Source organism: Apostichopus japonicus, chromosome 8 (genome assembly GCF_037975245.1).
Source record: "Apostichopus japonicus isolate 1M-3 chromosome 8, ASM3797524v1, whole genome shotgun sequence".
In the NCBI taxonomy this organism is placed as follows: Eukaryota; Metazoa; Echinodermata; class Holothuroidea; order Aspidochirotida; family Stichopodidae; genus Apostichopus; species Apostichopus japonicus.
Genome location: NC_092568.1, coordinates 7170990 through 7189272, shown reverse-complemented (window position 1 = coordinate 7189272; position 18283 = coordinate 7170990). Strand labels below are relative to the sequence as shown.

At 36.7% G+C, this 18283-nt stretch overlaps 1 protein-coding gene across 3 annotated transcripts; it reads left to right on the top strand.

The window, feature by feature from the left end:
* The first annotated feature begins 764 nt into the window (after nucleotides 1-764).
* On the top strand, nucleotides 765-16619 carry LOC139970583 (cholesterol 24-hydroxylase-like). 3 transcript variants are annotated; one of them, XM_071976381.1, is made up of 14 exons: nucleotides 1262-1442; nucleotides 2844-3009; nucleotides 4771-4848; nucleotides 6837-6918; nucleotides 7781-7941; nucleotides 9020-9158; nucleotides 9537-9653; nucleotides 10503-10731; nucleotides 11246-11318; nucleotides 11645-11729; nucleotides 12537-12647; nucleotides 14529-14617; nucleotides 15112-15178; nucleotides 15517-16619. In XM_071976381.1, the coding sequence occupies exons 2-14, from the start codon at nucleotides 2861-2863 to the stop codon at nucleotides 15667-15669; spliced, it is 1533 nt and encodes a 510-aa protein (XP_071832482.1). In that variant the 5' UTR covers nucleotides 1262-1442; nucleotides 2844-2860; the 3' UTR covers nucleotides 15670-16619. The 3 variants fall into 3 exon arrangements, with proteins under 3 accessions (XP_071832483.1, XP_071832482.1, XP_071832484.1); XM_071976382.1 differs by lacking the exons at nucleotides 1262-1442; nucleotides 2844-3009 and adding an exon at nucleotides 765-818 and having other exon boundaries at nucleotides 4768-4848; XM_071976383.1 differs by lacking the exons at nucleotides 1262-1442; nucleotides 2844-3009 and adding an exon at nucleotides 3101-3887 and having other exon boundaries at nucleotides 4768-4848.
* Nucleotides 16620-18283: the final 1664 nt, after the last annotated feature.

Here is an 18283-nt window from a genome sequence, read left to right as displayed (position 1 = left end):
TTCGCACCGAATATGGTTTCCCAGGATATGTTGATGATTGTAATTCGTGAAAATGTTCAACTGACGGATATCAAATTTACTTGCATCAAAATGTGATCATCCTTAAACCAGTTTTCATTCGGAGTTCGAGATCAGGGTATTTGATCGTTCAAGCATACGTCATGGAAGAACTGACGTACCAATTAATTCGTATAAATTCTGAAGTGCCCGTTGATTTCAATGCACCAATCTACATCCAATTGCAAGTTGTTATGTGCACACACATGAATAAACTTCTGTTATGATACTTTATAGAACGAAGATAGCCATGAGATAGCCATGCTCACAAGCTGTATTTTCAATAGAGCAACTCAAACATTAATCTATCAGTACAGCAAGGGAACATGCAAACTTACAATGTATCTTCTGTGCTTCAATATTAAGGGCAACACCTGGGTGTTCCCGCTCTCAGTCGTAACTGGTTGCCATCGATATAGTCACAGACTGTGAGTGGCAGAGGAGGGGGGGGGGGGGATGGGGAGGGTGTGATAAGGAGTAGGTGAGTTCCTTTTGACTATCTCAGTCCAGTGGATGTTGTAACAGTCGCCGTCCCTTAATATTGTTCGATGAGCAATTTGCTAGTGGCTGCCGTATCGGCGCCCCACACGTTTCTTTTCTAAAAAATTCATATGTTGTTATGGATCTACCAGGCTAATGCCAGTCTGGTCCGAAAAAGTTATTACATTAGTGGGTTCAGTCCCGAAGTTATGAATTTGATATGTTTTTATGTTTACATGAGGGACACAGATGTTTAAGATAATCTATTTACTGTGGCTCTATGTATTTTCTCGTAGGCCTGTTGAATTGTGCAAGTCTCGCTCTTCGTAGTATCGCATCCTGGTCATGTTCATATGTACAGTACAGTGTGTAAGACATTGTACCCTCTGCTATGACTGCAGTGTGCTACTATTAAGCCCTACGTATATTGTCTTGGGGCTAATTAATGCATATCGTTTACTGTGTGTGCTTATGCACTGTCGATTCACGTTCCGTAGCATATATATTACCAACTCATAAACTTAATATTAGTTGCTACTTCACTGTATGGCAGTTCAAGTGTGAGTGAATCTTATTGGCCGCACCTTTTTTTTATGTTTAATTAAATTGTACTTGAACTACGTTCGAGATCAGGGTATTTGAGCGAGACGTACCTAACTTCTGAAGTGCCCTTTGATTTCAATGCACCAATCTACATCCAAGTTGTCATGGGTATGTCCTTGAATAAACTTCTGTGATGATACTTTATAGAACGAAGATAGCCATGAGAAATTCATGAAATTTGTTGTTGTCATACTCGGTTCTATCAAGCTTTGAACAACTTCCAAATTTCGGTGGCAATAGAGGTTGAAGTTTGTGTTACTTGCAGTGCTACTAGTACTACTACTAGTCTAACTATTCATCAGGTTTGTATTCCTAAACACAATAACCAACCGAAGTTAAGAACAAAATGTGAAAAAAGCTGGACTAACCAAGGTTAGCTTAGCAAGCAAGCTAGCCTAAGATTAGGGTTCGGTATAATTATTGGTTTAGATTACACTCTGCTGGCTCAGGTTAGCCTAGTATAAGCTATGTATTGGCCTTAGTTTGCTCTAAACTAGTAATACTGTAGTAGTAAATGGGGAGTATTGTAACATGTCACTATTTTTGTTAGACCATGTTCAAGGATGAATATTGTTGGCACCTAATGATGCTGTGAAGATCGAACTTGCGTTCGAAAAAAGTGATCACAAGCTGTCTTTTCAATAGAGCAACTCAAACATTAATCTATCAGTACAGCAAGGGAACATGCAAACTTACAATGTATCTTCTGTGCTTCAATATTAAGGGCAACACCTGGGCGTTCCCGCTCTCAGTCGTAACTGGTTGCCATCGATATAGTCACAGACTGTGAGTTGCATAGGAGGGAGGTGGGGGGCAGGGCCGTCTTAAGAGATCACCGGGCCCCGGGCCCGGCAATGGAGCGGGGCCCCTCAATCAAGTGAGTTCGAAAAAAGTTGCGTGAAAAATTGACATCCTTGACAATCGCTCAAGCATAGACATGCCTGCATTTACCACCCCTACCTATGTCGCACATAAAGCATAAAACTTTAGCTGAATAACATACGTGATATATCTAAAAGCTGAAATACATTATAGAAGAGTAATCTTCCAGTTGCCCTCCATCCCTTCCCTAACAATACTGGACTCACCATTTGTAACACCCTTGTGTTGAGTCTTGCAACTGGGGGAACTAACGGAACTTGCGGCATTTCTTGATCGTAAACTGTTGTATAATTGGCTGAAAGTCAATCTTTTTGAGGTGTTTTGAGGTGTTGTAAGCCTTCGGGGCATTGTATATTCCAGGGTTGCCAACTCAGATTCGAATATTTAATGTCAAACTCTCAAGTGTTTAACTAACTCTCGTCACAAGTTGTCAAGTATCGAATTCAATCAGGCATAATGGCCTATTCAATAAGTTTTCCTCCCAGATTAAGACATGGGGTTACTACGATTGCGGGGCCCCTGACATCGCGGGGCCCTGGGCCAGGGCCCAGTGGGCCCATGCGTTAAGACGGCCCTGGTGGGGGGAGGGTGTGATTACTGATTAGGTGTGGGTATAGGATATCTAGTCAGCAAGCTTGAAGCTCTTGAAGCTCAATTCTGTGACCATTTGCACAGATGTCCAGTGTGCATCACTTAGTCATTCTATGTATTATCAATCTTGAATTAATATATATATATATATATATATATATATATATATATATATATATATATATATATAATATGATGACCAAGGGAACATTTTCTGTTTCATTTCACAGGTTATTTATACAAAAGAATGAAAGGTTTGACAATGTTTTTGAGGTTACTGTTTCTCGCTGTGATACTGGTTATCATCGTCCTTTGCTCATCATGTCTTTTCTTTCTGGTGAAGATTCTATACGTACGAAGGAAATACAGGCATCTACCATGTCCAAAGAAGCGCAGGTAAATGAAAGAATTGATCTCAAATCAATGAATCAATCAATTGAGGTGATTTTTGTCATTCCCTGTGTAACCGACGGCAAATTTTGTGTGTACCTACCAATTGTCTTACTGCACTCAGAAATTATCTGTTGCTTACATAAACAACTTCCACTCACCCTTCCCTCATAATGTTCTTGTTTGTTGAGCTACGATTTATAAATCGGACATCTGAGAGTGCATGCTAAATTGAAGTGTGGGGAATAAAAAACAGTAAGTACCAATTTTCTCTCATACCTGTATGTGTTTTCTCTTACTTTGGAAAATGCCTTTTCAAAGCTGAAACATTACAATTCTATTTCAATAAAAGCCAGACTAATTCATAGCTTGCTCTTAACAACAAACTGTCTTGCCTCTAACAAGCCTTAATTCGAGCCCTGGTGTAGATTGGGACTAGTCAAGTTCTATTTCAGGTTATGAGTTGCAGCTCAAATTCTTTAACATATTCCAGTTTGCTGAAACATGTATGTGATTGATACTATTTTGAAAATGTTTTTGGGAACATTACTGTGATAACTGAATCAAATTCTGCGAGATTATAGAAGGGGCGTCATGCAGTCGTACAGATGATCCTTTTGACTATCTCAGTCCAGTGGATGTTGTAACAGTCGCCGTCCCGGTTGTTCGATGAGCAATTTGCTAGTGGCTGCCATATCGGCGTCCCACACGTTCCTTTTCTAAAAAAATCCATGTATTGTTATGGATCTACCAGGCTAATGCCAGTCTGGTCCGAAGAAGTTATTACATTAGTGGGTTCAGTCCCGAAGTTATGAAATTGATATGTTGTTTATGTTAAATTGAAGGTCACAAATGTTTACGATAATCTATTTACTGTGGCTCTATGTATTTTCTCGTAGGCCTGTTGAATTGTGCAAGTCTCGCTCTTCGTAGTATCGCATCCTGGTCATGTTCATATGTACAGTACAGTGTGTAAGACGTTGTACCCTCCGCTATAAACTGCAGTGTGCTACTATTAAGGCCTCGAAGCCTATTGTCTTGGGGCTAAATGCATATCGTTTACTGTGTGTGCGTATGTACTGTCGATTCATGTTCCGTAGCATGCGTAACACCAACTCATTAACTTAATATTAGTTGCAACTTCACTGTATGGCAGTTCAAGTGTGAGTGAATCTTATAGGCCGCACCTTTTTTTATTTTTGATTAAATTGTACTTGAACTACGTTCGAGATCAGGGTATTTGAGCGAGACTTACCTAAATTCTGAAGTGCCCTTTGATTTCAATGCACCAATCTACATCCAAGTTGTCATGGGTACGCACATGAATGAACTTCTGTGATGATACTTGATAGAACGAAGATAGCCATGATAAATTCATGAAATTTGTACTTGAACTACGTACTCACAAACTACGCATGCCCTTTGAAGTTTGAGGGACTATATGAGTGTTTTGTTTTGCATTAATTAAGGATGCCAGGTCAAAGCAGTATATAGTGATTTGACAAACAGCATATTAATTTCCTTGTAAAGGTTAAGGTTGCTACTTCTCCTTTTAATTTTTGACGGTTTTATGTTTAACGAAATACACACAGAAAACACATTGACCCTTAAAACAAGACTTGTTATGTTCTTGGCTGGAGCCCGCTACAGATGTCATTACATGTTTACGGTCAGCTGTGTTTGGTTAAATTGACTGGCTGCTTTGTATAAATGATCACTAATGAACTCTTATCACCTTAATGTTAATATGCCTCTTGCATCTTTCAGTTTCATTTGGGGTCATGAACCTGAAATCGCAGAGGTTGCCAGGGAAGGAGGACATTTTTCAATGGTGCTTGTAAAATGGTAACTTAATTTTGTTAGCAACTTTTCTGCATTTTACATTACAGATTAAAGGAGTTAATAATATAGGTTGATTGTACACTAATACCTTGTACACATATCAGAAAGATTTAATAACGACAAATTTTGAAAAGATTTGTGTCTGATAGTGGACAATGTACCCAGCACATGCGCCGGCACTATATTGGTAAAACACGAGTCCCCCCCCCCCCCATGATGGCCAAAAATCATCATCCCAACATGCGTAAAAAAGGTAACTAAATTTTGCTGATTTTGAAAGAGCAGAGTCTTGTTACTTTGCTAGATTGAAATCTTTCGTACTTATTAAAAGTCACTTCGTTGGTGCATTACATTGATGATTAACAGCAGACATGCTGTGCACTGTAAAAGTAATTTCCGTTTACATGTCTTATTTTGTTAAGTTCCTTAGGGATAATCTGGGCATACATCTATGCCTATAATTATGACTATTGATGTCACACACTCTACCAATGTTGCCAGGTCGCATGTGTCACAAAATTTCAAAAATTTAAACATCTTGGTCTTGTGATAATTCAAGCTACATCAGGTTATGCAGAGAGATTAACAGCAAACAAACCAAAATTAAATTGGTTCTCTTCAGGAATTATGTATCCCTTTTAACCCTGAGACGGGTTTACTATAAATGAGGGTACACTGTACTGATAAGAGATGAGCAAACCTATAATTGTTTCTTATCAGTATATAGTAAACAACATTGTGGTGATTATTTTAGGACTGTTTTGTAGGGATGTTTCCCATGAAGGGCAACATTTTTGTTTACCCTGCAGCACACTAGTTAATCTATGTTTGTCAGTGTGAGTTTTTCCCGTTAGTATTTCTACTAGAAACAAGGTTTGGAATCGTTGTAACCGTGCAATTAAACTGTTAAATTTAAAATGGGTAAAATCACGTCCAAGTAATGGATGAAACAGACGTTTAATGGTAGCCTCCTTTTTCTGGAAATGACATTTAACCATAATGAAAGTCATATTGATAAGTTGATATTAAACTCTGATCCGAAATTTTTCACTTAAGTTTGCACAAGATACAGTCATTCTCGTACAACTTACGTAGTGAGATACAAAATGGAAATTTATTGGTGTTTGAATCGGTGATTAATAACATGTTCAGTGAACAGATCTGGAAAAATTGAGTGGAATATGTAATAAAGTAACATCGTTGAGTGTGAGAATAGGACAGTGATCTTTGTTTAATTTCAGAGTCAATTTGGTCTAAACACAGTAGGCTATAACTAACAGTGCAATGTGTTGCTTACAGTAAAGCATAACCCAGGATATTCCATGAAGAGACTGATCCATGTCTTAACAGACCCCCACCTCTCTGAAATAATGCTTAGAATGCATGAATATAGCTAGGACTACGGACTTGCTGTTAAAAGGTTGGCAAAAAACTTGGCAAGCTCCGAAAACGTTAGATATATGAACCGACTTTTGGATAAGGTTCTTCATAGTTTCTACGTCCCCTGGTTTATGGACTGTCATTTGAATAGACTGTTCCAATAAGATAATGCAACTGCATCAGTGGTCAGTTTTACTTTCTCTAATAATAGTTGGATATATATTGATGAATAAGGAACCATGTTTCAACCTGTTGGTTATATATTGATGGATAAGGAATCATCTTTCAACCTGTTGGATATATATTGATGAATAAGGAACCATGTTTCAACCTGTTGGTTATATATTGATGGATAAGGAATCATCTTTCAACCTGTTGGTTATATATTGATGAATAAGGAACCGCCTTTCAACCTGGTGGTTATATATTCATGGATAAGGAACCATCTTTCAACCTGTTGGTTATATCTTGATGGATAAGTAACCATCTTTCAACCTGTTGGTTATATATTGATGAATAAGTAACCACCTTTCAACCTGTTTGTTATATATCCATGGATAAGGAACCATCTTTCAACCTGTTAACATGCTTCCTCTCCTTCACACCTACAGGCAAAAAACATATGGCTCTGTCTTTGCGATGCACATCTTCGATAAGGCATCTGTTGTGTGCATGGAGCCTTCCGTTGTGAGGGTGAGTATAGTTAAAACAACTCTATTAGTGAATCCAGTGAGCTTATGAGTATGTTCTTGTGGTTAATATTTATTTCTGTTAAAGATTGAACAAAGATACAGGGTACTCAAGAGCGGGAGAAAAATTACAACACAAATACTACAGTCATTGTAAGGGGGTTATACTCACCGAACTCCAAACCTGATTATCTGGCCCTTTAAAATATTATTTACTGCACCCATTTTGTTTAATAGGATATTCCTTTTGCTCTGAGGCTTATGGCACTGGGGGGGGGGGGGGGAGTAGTTTCAACTAAAAGAACATTAATATTCTAGTGCTCTTACCTATAGTGTTGTAAATGTATGGTCGACTTTAATATCAACGCTTTGGATGACAGGCATTAACTTGTTACTGGCAAAATGTTAGTCTATTTTCTTAAAGAGGTCTTTTAAAAGGTCTTTAGAAGTATGAATTAAATTCCAAACCTTTTTGTATGCCATTTGAAGCTTGTAAGAGCATAACGCAGAAGATTTAACAGCTGCGAATATTGACAGAATTATAGTAAAAACAAAATAATGATAATAATAATAATAATAATAATAATATCCCAGCACTATTTGAATGAAAATTTGACAGAATTATAGCCCCCCCCCCAAAAAAAAATCAGAATTGCCCAACACCATTAAAATATAACCCTTGAATGTAGTCGTTTTAATGCTGGTTTGTTTTCATGTCGCCAACCGTTTTTTTCGATTGATGTACTGCATCTTGTCTCTGTGAAAAGCTTACTTGAATTTCCAATGACGCATAGATGCATTCTCTCAATCATAATCGTCAGAGTATACGGTGAATCTCTACTCGACTCACGTTTTACACATTTCAGGAACTTTTAATCAATACCAAAACAAGCAAGCCATACAAGTTTTATGGTGTATTTCAAAACGCATGCGGTAAACGTCTGGGAGGAAATGGCCTCTTCAGCGAATTAGACAACAAACGGTGGGAACGGAATAGAAAGATTCTTAGTCCACCTTTTAAAAGAGGGTATGTCTTTTCATTTAATTATCTTATCAATCACTCATTCATTCATTTGTTTGTTTTATCAGTGTGAGAGTTCAAATAGTAAGAGTTTTAAAGATTAAGTGTCAAAGTCTTTTTGTTTAATATCTATGTGATGGTGGTTGTGCTAACATATCACGGGCAATTAGCTTACAACTGTAAGGGTTTAATCAACTCAGGGTGGAATTTTCAGGGTTGTCAAGGAAAACGAAATATTCGCTCATTTGCATGTATACCATTTTGGTCATTACTATCGCTAGACAAGAGTAGATAACGAAGAATGCATGGAAACCTATAATCAAGTTTGATGTATTTTAAGAGACAATCTTGTCAAGTTTTGTAAGGCTGCATGGAAGTTGTGGATATATGAAAACGTGTATTTTGCATGGATGTGGGTACCGCATGTAACAGTTTAAGGATAGAATGGTAACATGAACCTACAAATAACTATATAATCTGTTATTGTACAAAATTTGCACCACCTTAGGGACAATGACAATTATGTGATTTGGAAATGTAAAATGTGATCAAAGGAAGAACTTTCTGGGACACAGAACATTCTGGATTGGAGCGTTCGGTTAATAATGTGCTCATTAAGAGTGGACTATGGCTAAACACTCTCTTTAATACTGTAGTCAGATTGAGGAGTATCCAAATTATGCATAAGCATTGATGGCAATAAAGCCAATTGAAACAAAATTAGTTTGACTTGAAACTTTAAGTATATATGTAAACGTATCAATATGCTTCAAAAGATCTCAATAATTATACTACTAGTTCTCAACATACAGCACTGGTTTGCTGTGCATACGGAGTGCTTGTCCAGTTTCGCATAAATCGATAGGACCAATGTGGCAGCGCCCTCTGTTTATTTTGTGAATGGCTGGAGAGCCTATTTGTACAGATGCTTTTCTGTAGGTAACATTCTTTGTCTTTGTTTGCTTGTGGTTTTGTCCTTTGCTTGTTTTGTTTGTTCTTGCTGCTTTGTTTTTCTTTTCCTTCGTTACCAAACAAATTATCTAATGAAGACAAACTCCTAAACTTCTGGTTTGGTCTCTACTAGGTATCTGATAGATTTAATGTACCAATACAACAACAGTGTGGATGAGTTGATCACATACCTGAGACCAAAGGCAGATGGAAAGACGGAAATACTAATGGCTGATGAGTTTAATAAGGTTGCCATGGATATCATTGCAAAGGTAACATGACTTTGCCAGGCTTCTTCCCGTTGTGTAAATAGTGTAAAGCAAATTCATTATGGCAGCTGAAATATAGTTTCATATTCAACTGATATTTAAAAGATATTAAAATAGAAAAAGGAATGCCAAGAGATTCAAAATCTGCTTTGTACTCTATATAATGTAAAGTTGGATTAACCTTCTGTTCACACGTTTACCCACCAATTAATCATGTTTGTCATGATTAATCATTTGTGAACTTTCTGTTTTTCTTTTATTCTCTCCATTTGTCTTGATAGAATAACTTACCTGGATCAAAATGACAGTTCTCCTAATTTATATATATAAAAGAAACATGGCTGACCTTCTGTCGTTTGTTTTAATATCGATTCTATGCAGGTGGCTTTCGGGTTGAATGATCTCAATGTTATCTCCAACGGTGATGCTCCGCACTGCAGGGCTGCAAGACATATCTTCGCGGGTATCATGGCTCATCTGGTACATCCATTTATAAGGGTAGGTCTGCAAGGCTGCAACTCAGACCTTTACGGGTGTCATGGCTCAGATTAGAAATCCATTCATAAGGGTAGGCCTCATACTTCGTTCAAATCAGCTTGTTTTGCTTTGCCAGTCAAAACTCGTTTATTTATCGTTCTTGTGGGAAATAGTTCAAACTGTCTCGATAACTTGAGTTTTAGCTTAATTTTGACCCTTCAAGTAATGTGCATTTCGGGGTAGAATTTCCAACAATTTGAATTATATATCACTAATAATCTTTTATTGAATATAGTGATAGACCAGGTACCAACGAACAGGTACATGAAAACGTAATTTATTACTTAAATAGTACCAGAAATGATGAAAACAGGGAGAGCTGTGCAAATGGAGAAAAAAATATATATAATGCGTTGAACTTTTGGGTATTCATTCATTCAGTGTAAAGACTGGTATCAATCTACATTAAAAATATGAAAAGAAAACCAGAGGAAAAGTTTAAAGCTTTCAGCCCCTAGTGGCGATATGACATCATAGATTTACAAAATGACAGCCACCCGGGACACCAAATATTGACTAGGAGATCTCCCCCCCCCCCCAAACGAAGAAAGATGTGTCTTAGATGTTTGGGGAAAAGAGCTATATTACATGTACAAAAGGTGATAGTTGGGTTATTATCTCCTTTTTAATAATCTAATTAATAAATAATCATTAATTTATCAAACAAGTAAAATCCTGTCTCTATAATAGTTGTTTATCATTACTATAACAAGCTATGAATAAGGTAATATTTTGTGCATCGAAAATTTTTTCATAGAATCACTTCTGCCTCTGACCATTTTTGTCTTCATTCTTCGCATTTCTTTGCAGTTTGATCCGAGGGAGGCGTCGAGAAACACCGTTAGAAAAACACAAGATGCAATCGATCTAATCAGAAAAATGGGGAAGAATTGTATCTTAGAGAGGCTGGCAGACATGAACGAAGGAAGAGATTACCCAAATGATATCTTGACTCACATCTTACAAGCTTCATCTGGTCTCAAAGGAAACTTTGGATTGGAGGAAATGATTGATGAATTTGTTAGTTTTTTTGTCGCAGGTTTGTGAATTTTGTCAACAAGCTTTTTAATAAGTTTTCGACATTACCACTTGAAGCAGCTAAGACCTTTGCTCTCCTATCTCTTCTCTCACCCCAACATTGCCTCATCTCTCATACCCTTCACATCTCATTCCTCTACCTATCATCCACTCTCCTCTAACCCCCACCCCCTCCCCTCACACCATATCTCTCATATCCCCTCTCTCCCCATCCATCACGTCCCCTCTCTCTCCCTCACACAATGGCTTCTTGTTACCTGTTATCAGTTCCCCTAGATTTGTAGAGAGGCCAGTATAATTTCTGGAAGAAATTTATGTCCAATAGTAGGGATTTTCATTATGCTGGTTCCATACCCTATATTGACGACATTTGGTAACCGAAGTATCATCAGTAAAATAATATCAAACTACTACAGCATTTCTTTTCTTTTATTAATAGAATATTTACTGTGTTGAAGACATTATGTAAAATCTACCTGCTTTTAGTTTTATCAAGAATTTCTCTTTACTTGCAGGACAAGACACCACTGGTCAGTTGATGTCTTTCACGTATGAAATAGTCGGAAGACATCCCGACATCTACAAAAAGTGAGGAAAGTAGGCTATTACCTAACCTTCAAAAACCTTTAAAAACCTCCCAGCTCTTGAAACAAAGAAACTAGCTTGTAAGTCTTAAAAGAAGGATCTGGTTATGATCAACAATATTGACTATCTCTTGAGTCTCCTACCATCATTTATTTAATTGCTCCAGCAATATGATATTGATTTTATTAAATGAAGGTTTTGAAAGCTATAGGTTCTTTCAAGGCCATATTCAGAATTTCATTCCTTTTTCTCCAAAGACGTGGTAGTGTTTGGCATTATTTGTCATAAAAACTATGAATTTCATGTTTTTCTTGCTCCTTGCTCTTCAGACTACAAGAGGAAGTGGATGCTGTCATCGGGGACAATGATTCAATAACGTATGACAATACTTGTAAATTAGAATATATGAACCTTGTGAGTACCACCATTAAGATCCATTAGGGGGATTAACCCATATCGCCAGTCGAACCAGTCTAAGCAAGAAGGGGCAAATTGTCAGTAGTATTAAACATTCCTTCAACCGATTTCAACTTACAATGCATATTGTAATTTGGATTTAATCATTCCTATTAATATGAAAATCAATATGTTCCCAGAAAGGGGAGGGGATGGACAGTTAAACTTTGACACCTCCCCCCCCCCAACTGTCACAAGTTGTCCCCCTTTCTTCACATAAAATATAGTAACCCTAGGTACACATGTACTAGTGACTAGACTGAATTTGGTGGGTGGTGCAAGAATGGTTGACATAAAGACAAGGATAAAATGCCAAGAGTTTTTATGTGCAAAACCATGAACTTATCAATAAACATGAACAGGACAAACTAAACAAACGAAGAGAATAGTTACAGTTAAAATAGAACAATTTGTTTTGTATTGATTTATTATACATCTTATGTTAAAAATTATGTCTGTCTGTCAAAAGGGGGATACAAATACCATGAGAAAGGTAAAGTATTTGGAAGAGTCACCACCATCATATCAAACTTTTGAGAAAATTGTCCACTTGTCTGTTAATATAAAGAACCCCCTCCTTTCCCTCCCCACGCCAACGAAATCCTTTGTAAAATATAAACATTTTGCTTTTGAAAGAAACCATCAGTTTAGAAGGCTAAACGGATATGGTATAACCATATATGAAATTTTGCAAATGAATGGAAGCGATTTTGTTTCTACCTTTGTTATGGTCTCTCATTTGAAATTGAGTTTTTATCCTGACAGGTACTGAAAGAGGTCTTACGATGGGCACCACCAGTCGCTGGAATGCAGAGGAGGTCCGTCAGAGACTTTGTGGTTAATGGCTACAAGATTCCAGCCGGTACACGTGTTTGGGTACTTCAATCTCATCTTTCTTTTACAGTTTAGTATCAGTGTTTAGAGAACATTTCAACTTGAAATGATTTCAAGGCTCATTGTGGATTAAAATTTTTTTAAAAAAGGAACAGATATTTTTGACTAGAACAGGATTTAAACTGTTTGAAAGAAGAAAAGAGACAGGAGTTATATATTTCAATTTAAGGAATTGATCGACAGGCTAGGAAATACTGCCTTCAGCAAAGGATTTTCTGTCATCTCTGTTTCATTTCATGCTTCCATCTATGCAGAAAATTTCATGACAATTTCAAACATTTTGAGTTTAGTAAATTTGTAAATTTTCTGACTTGCATTATCTTTTCAGTTTGGGTTTATTTCAAGATGTCATTGCCATCAGTTTAAATATTCAAGGCAAATGCTGATTTTATGACAAGGGTCAACTATATCAAGTGTTTCCCAACCATGTGCATACTAGTTCAACAGTCATTAGTAACCATGACAACACCATATTAACATTTATGAACATGTGGAATCGATTCATGACCTTCAGTGATATGTTGTAGTTAGGTGCTTACTATTTGTACAAGTTTATAGTTTTAATTTCCACCATGCTCTCTACTAGCCATGATTTTATTTGTTTGTTTGTTGACTATCAGTTTTGCATTTTATTTTGCTATTAAAAACTAATTAAAATTTTATTAAACGATTGGTTCAGGTGTTTGACATGTCTATTTTGTATGAAAGAGCACAAAAAGACAAAAATAACAGTGAAGAAACTACCATGATAGCATGCTCTGATAAGGAGATATGACACTTTGAAGATATCAAAATTTCTTTGAAAACGACTGGTGTAGAAAGACGTACTGTGAGGGTGTGATGTCACATCCTCACTTCCTTAACTTATATTTATATTTGTGAATATATTTCTTTAAAAATTATTTACATTTTTAACACAAAAATAATATAATCAAAAATTCTGCAGATGTTTAATCTCAAATACTTCCTTTGACAAATATGAGATCTCCTGACATATCTTTTGGTTGAAAGTCATGAAATCTCACAAAATATAGAGAAAAAAACAAAGACTTTTCAGGAATGTGAGGATGTGACATCACAGCTAGTCAGATTTCAGCAGTTTCTACAAAATCTGATAAAACTTTACACTTGAATATTTGAACAGTTTTTTCACCATTGTGTTTCTTTTATTGTCCTCTTTCATATAACATAAACATGTATGGCAACTGAACCAATCCTTTAACTGTAAACACATAAGGTAGAGGTGCATTTACATTTGATCATTATAAACCTTTGTGTCACTCTGACCAAGACAATCCATTCATGTATGGTTTACAAGAAGTCGGCTGCTTCTTATTACGACCAGTAATGAAAACAAGGTCAATACTGAAAACTTGTTTATAGAAAGTTTTATTTCCACATCCCCGACCGTTGAAGTTATTGCCTAGCTTGGTCGTTTCTGGTGGAGAAAACAAAGTAAGGACGTTATGTTGGCTAATTCCTCATGGCTCCATTAATAGTGTAGCATGGTACCAACAGACTGTTACCTAAAAGTGCAGCACTAAAAGTCACCAGCATTGGTCCCAAATTTGAGCTCACAAAACATTGATAGTTGTTTTCAAAAATACTTTCCTAGAAGTTCAGATTCTCCAAATTATTCACAGCCATTGAGGATTATTAAAGTAGGGAATTGAATACCTCAGTGTGGATAACTTTTGGAGTGACTATCAAAAATGCTTGTTGAAATTTGATGTAGGAAGGGGTGGGGGAGGTGGGGAGGGATTTGGCTATATAGACTTAATTTATAATGTTTAAATTTTTGTTGTAAAAAAAGATCATTTGCATAAAACAGTTCAATATCATATATTGATGTTTTTGTTTCAGCTGAGCCATTATGCTCTAGGACGAGACGAAAGGTTTTGGGACAATCCAGAAAAGTTTGATCCAGAGAGATTTAGAGAAGAAAATAACAGGTGAGCTCTTTAATAAAGGGAACATCAGTAAGGAAATTATTTGAAAACATTCATTGTTCTTATCATCCAAATTTCTTTGAAGGCATTTTGAGGATGAAGATGGGGAGAGGGGGTGGGGTGATAGGAGGTAATTAAAAGTCTCAGTGAGGATTTATACTCCGATGACGTCAGTGTGAATGAATGTGTTAATGCTTGACAATTAGGTGCATCATTTATTTGTATCTTTCTAGTACTTTGTATTGAATTTTAAGGCAATATCATATTATATATTATAATATTCTCAAGGTGCAATTCAAATCTAGAGATTGCAATGATGAAACAGATCTAAACAGGTAACTAGCTCCATTGCCAGTAAACGAGATGGACTCTATCATTGATTTGCAGAGATATTTTATATTCCTTTAATATACCGAGAAGTCAAAATCTTCATTTCGACCTCAGTATAAAGTCTCTTCTATAACCACCAAGATGTGCTCTTTGTATTTCTCTTTCAGACGGCTGCATGCATATTTTCCATTTGCTCTTGGACCTAGGAACTGCCTAGGACAACATTTTGCAATGGTGAGATACTTTCCTGTTTCAACCATTCTTTATTCTTTTGGATAAAATGAACTTCTAGATAAAAGTGTTTTGTAAAATATATTAAGTTTTGCGTTAATGCCAAGTAAGAGATAGAATTTGTGCTGCTGTGGCAACAATTTTCAAATCTCTCGAAGAGTCAAGGCGGATTATCTCCTCCCTCCTCCTCCCCTCCCCTCCCCTCCCAACACACCCTTCTTCCAGGAAGTACAGTTTACTTCCTCATCTGCAGGTTACAGTGAAATTAAGATTATTCTCTGTCTGTTTTTGTTTCAAACTATTCCCTGTATTTCTTTTTCTTTTTTTATCATCTTGTTTAGATTGAAGCAAAAGTCGTCATAGCTAAACTGTTACAGAAGTTTGATTTTACCCTTGTGCCTGGTGTAGATCTGGAATACGTGAATGAGATCGCCCTGAAATCAAAACATCGGACTCCATTGTACCTGACACCGAGAAAAACATCAAGTGACTAAGCTGTAGTTTTGTGACATGAACAATGACACTACTTCAGTGTCATTCAAATGGTAGTTTTTCTGTAAATAAAGAAGAAAACACACACCTGCACACCTGCTCACACGCACACACGCACATCTTGTAAACAGTGTTGAAGCAAGGGTTGGAAAAACTTGCCTAGCCATTAATAATTGGATTGGGTTCATTCAAGAATTCTAAGGAAATAGTACCTTGACATAAGTTGGCTTATCAATTTGACCAAGGAATTCAATCAAAAGTTCCCTGTCATTTTGTGGGTCTGTGATATTAGATGTAACATTAAAGGCTGTGGATTTTATTTGACATGAACAAAGCCCTTTGTACATTGCACCGCACGATATCTTAGATTGAAGTATGATTTTAAGCAAATAATAAACTGGCAAAATTCAAATTTTATGGTGCAGGTTTTTTTACATTGATTATTATTTTTCATACCACTCGCAACATTATGTGCTCACAGTAATTTTTACTGAAGGAAGTGAACAAAAGGAGGGAACAGAGCTGATTTTCCCCCTCTTTTTTAATAGTTGCTATGGGGTAATGGTATCCTCCAGTGATAGATTTGACTGGTTGATTGTATTACTAGGGGTATTTAAATACATCATAAAAGAAGGTATAAAGAAAAATATGCGATATGAAATTATGTATTGTCAGTTTCATTATACTCTTAAGAAAAAAATGAAGGCTTCAAAGAGTGTGGTATGTGGGTGGGGGTGGGGCAATGAAATAATTGTACCCTCGTCCTGACCTGGCTCATAATGCCACTGTTCGTTTTGGTCGTCATGATATTTATTCAGGACTATTTGCATAAACTAATTGGTTATCAGTAAAAGTTTGATTGCAGTCTCAATGAACACATTTATATTAAAGCCAACTATTCTGTCCAGAAAGTATAATAATCACCATCGTAAAAAAAAAAAATTAAAATTGAGCATATTAATGTTTTGTATCACTAATTCAGTAAAGACAAAATGAAAAAAAAATGTTGTCATATTCGGCACTGATATGTACGATAACCTTCATTCACACTAGTACTATGACCATCCAACAATGTGATACTAAAGAATAGCTTACTTTCTAAAGTCATTTTGTGTTTGACTTGTTCAGCCCTAAAAGTCAAATGTTAAAGTGGCAGGTTAATAGTCTTATATCAAGGTCAAGGCCTTCTCAGACAACTTACAACAGTTGACTGGTAGTCACTATAGTAACCTGTAATACCTAACAAATAATTATAATAGTATAATTCATAATACGCCTTTCTTATATAGCACAACACAGACTTAAGTATGTTCAATACAAACTGTCGGTCCTGGAGCACTAAAGTGCACCACATCCAAGTGTCCCTGGACGACATCCCATGGAATTCTGGTACACGCATTACCGGTTATCGTCCCGCCCACACACCCGCGTTTACACATCTGGGTGAAGACAGGCCAGATAGATTAAGTGCCTTGCTCAAGTACACAAAGTAGGGCTCTTGCCAGTATTTGAACCTGCATTCCCTTAGATTACATCATCTATTGCCTTAACCCACTCGATGACAATGTTCCATTTCATGTGCTATTAACATTCCAATCATCCAATGGTCCCAGCAAGTATCACTTCTATGACCAGTTGAAGTTGAGCTGGGTTGCTATAGTAATATGCAAATGACACCAGAAAAGATTAAAAAGTGAACTCCTTCTTTGAATATGTGTACTATATTTGCATAATTTACTTTCCACGTTATGATCCACATCTTCCCTTGGCAAAATAGCAATAACTATGATAATAACAATTGCCATTAGTATATACGAATTTTTTTCGAATATTATTTTATTGTTATTTGTTCTATTTCTCGGTGTACTGTTCGTGTGTACAGGAAATGTGTTCATTAGTGGTGCTCATAATTATATTCATGGTCAGTTTCTTTTAAGTTATATATTTAAAATAAGATCATAATATTATATTTAACCTTGCAGGAATCTTTGAATCACCAGGTGAAGGAATTATTAGAAGAAAATCATGGAAATAAATAATTCACAGTTTTAGAAATTGATACCTTATTTTGTGTGATGACTTCAGGTTTCAACTCCATGGCAATTGCCATCATTATTCCGGAGTCACCAAGAATGCCGTGAAATGTTTCTTCTCACCACGAATGCCGAAATTCCAAAGTACCCAGTCAAGATAATAACGTCTCCTTCAATTCCGATTTAACAGACAAAAGTGTGGTAGGCTTAAAGTCTCGACTGAACAGGATCCTACTCAAAGGCTAGTCTTAGTTTTCCAGAGTCCTCGTTTACCCACATCCGATACTTAGTAGTGAAGGCGTGGTGTAGCGGTTTGGTATTGTGGTTATATCGTCCGCCCCTCAATCTCTAGTAAACCTGTTCAAGACCCCATCAGGAACCAGATCTTCTTGATTTATTCAAATTGCTGCTGTGCAATGTTTTTGAGCGGAGTCAACCGCGGAGTTGGTATGTCTGGCAAAATGCCAAATTGGGAAATAGGGTAACGAATTTCGTTCGCTATCATCGGGCTGCCCTGCGGTGACGATGAATGGGATGTCTTCACCTTCCTCAGTACAAGGAACTGTCAAAGCAGGGGTATACA

Coding starts and splice junctions, on each gene's coding strand:
- LOC139970583 (XM_071976381.1), top strand. CDS start 2,861: ATGAAAGGTTTGACAATGTTTTTGAGGTTACTGTTTCTCGCTGTGATA. Junction 9,654..10,502: donor TGGTACATCCATTTATAAGG/GTAGGTCTGCAA, acceptor ATTTCTTTGCAG/TTTGATCCGAGGGAGGCGTC. Junction 15,179..15,516: donor TAGGACAACATTTTGCAATG/GTGAGATACTTT, acceptor CATCTTGTTTAG/ATTGAAGCAAAAGTCGTCAT.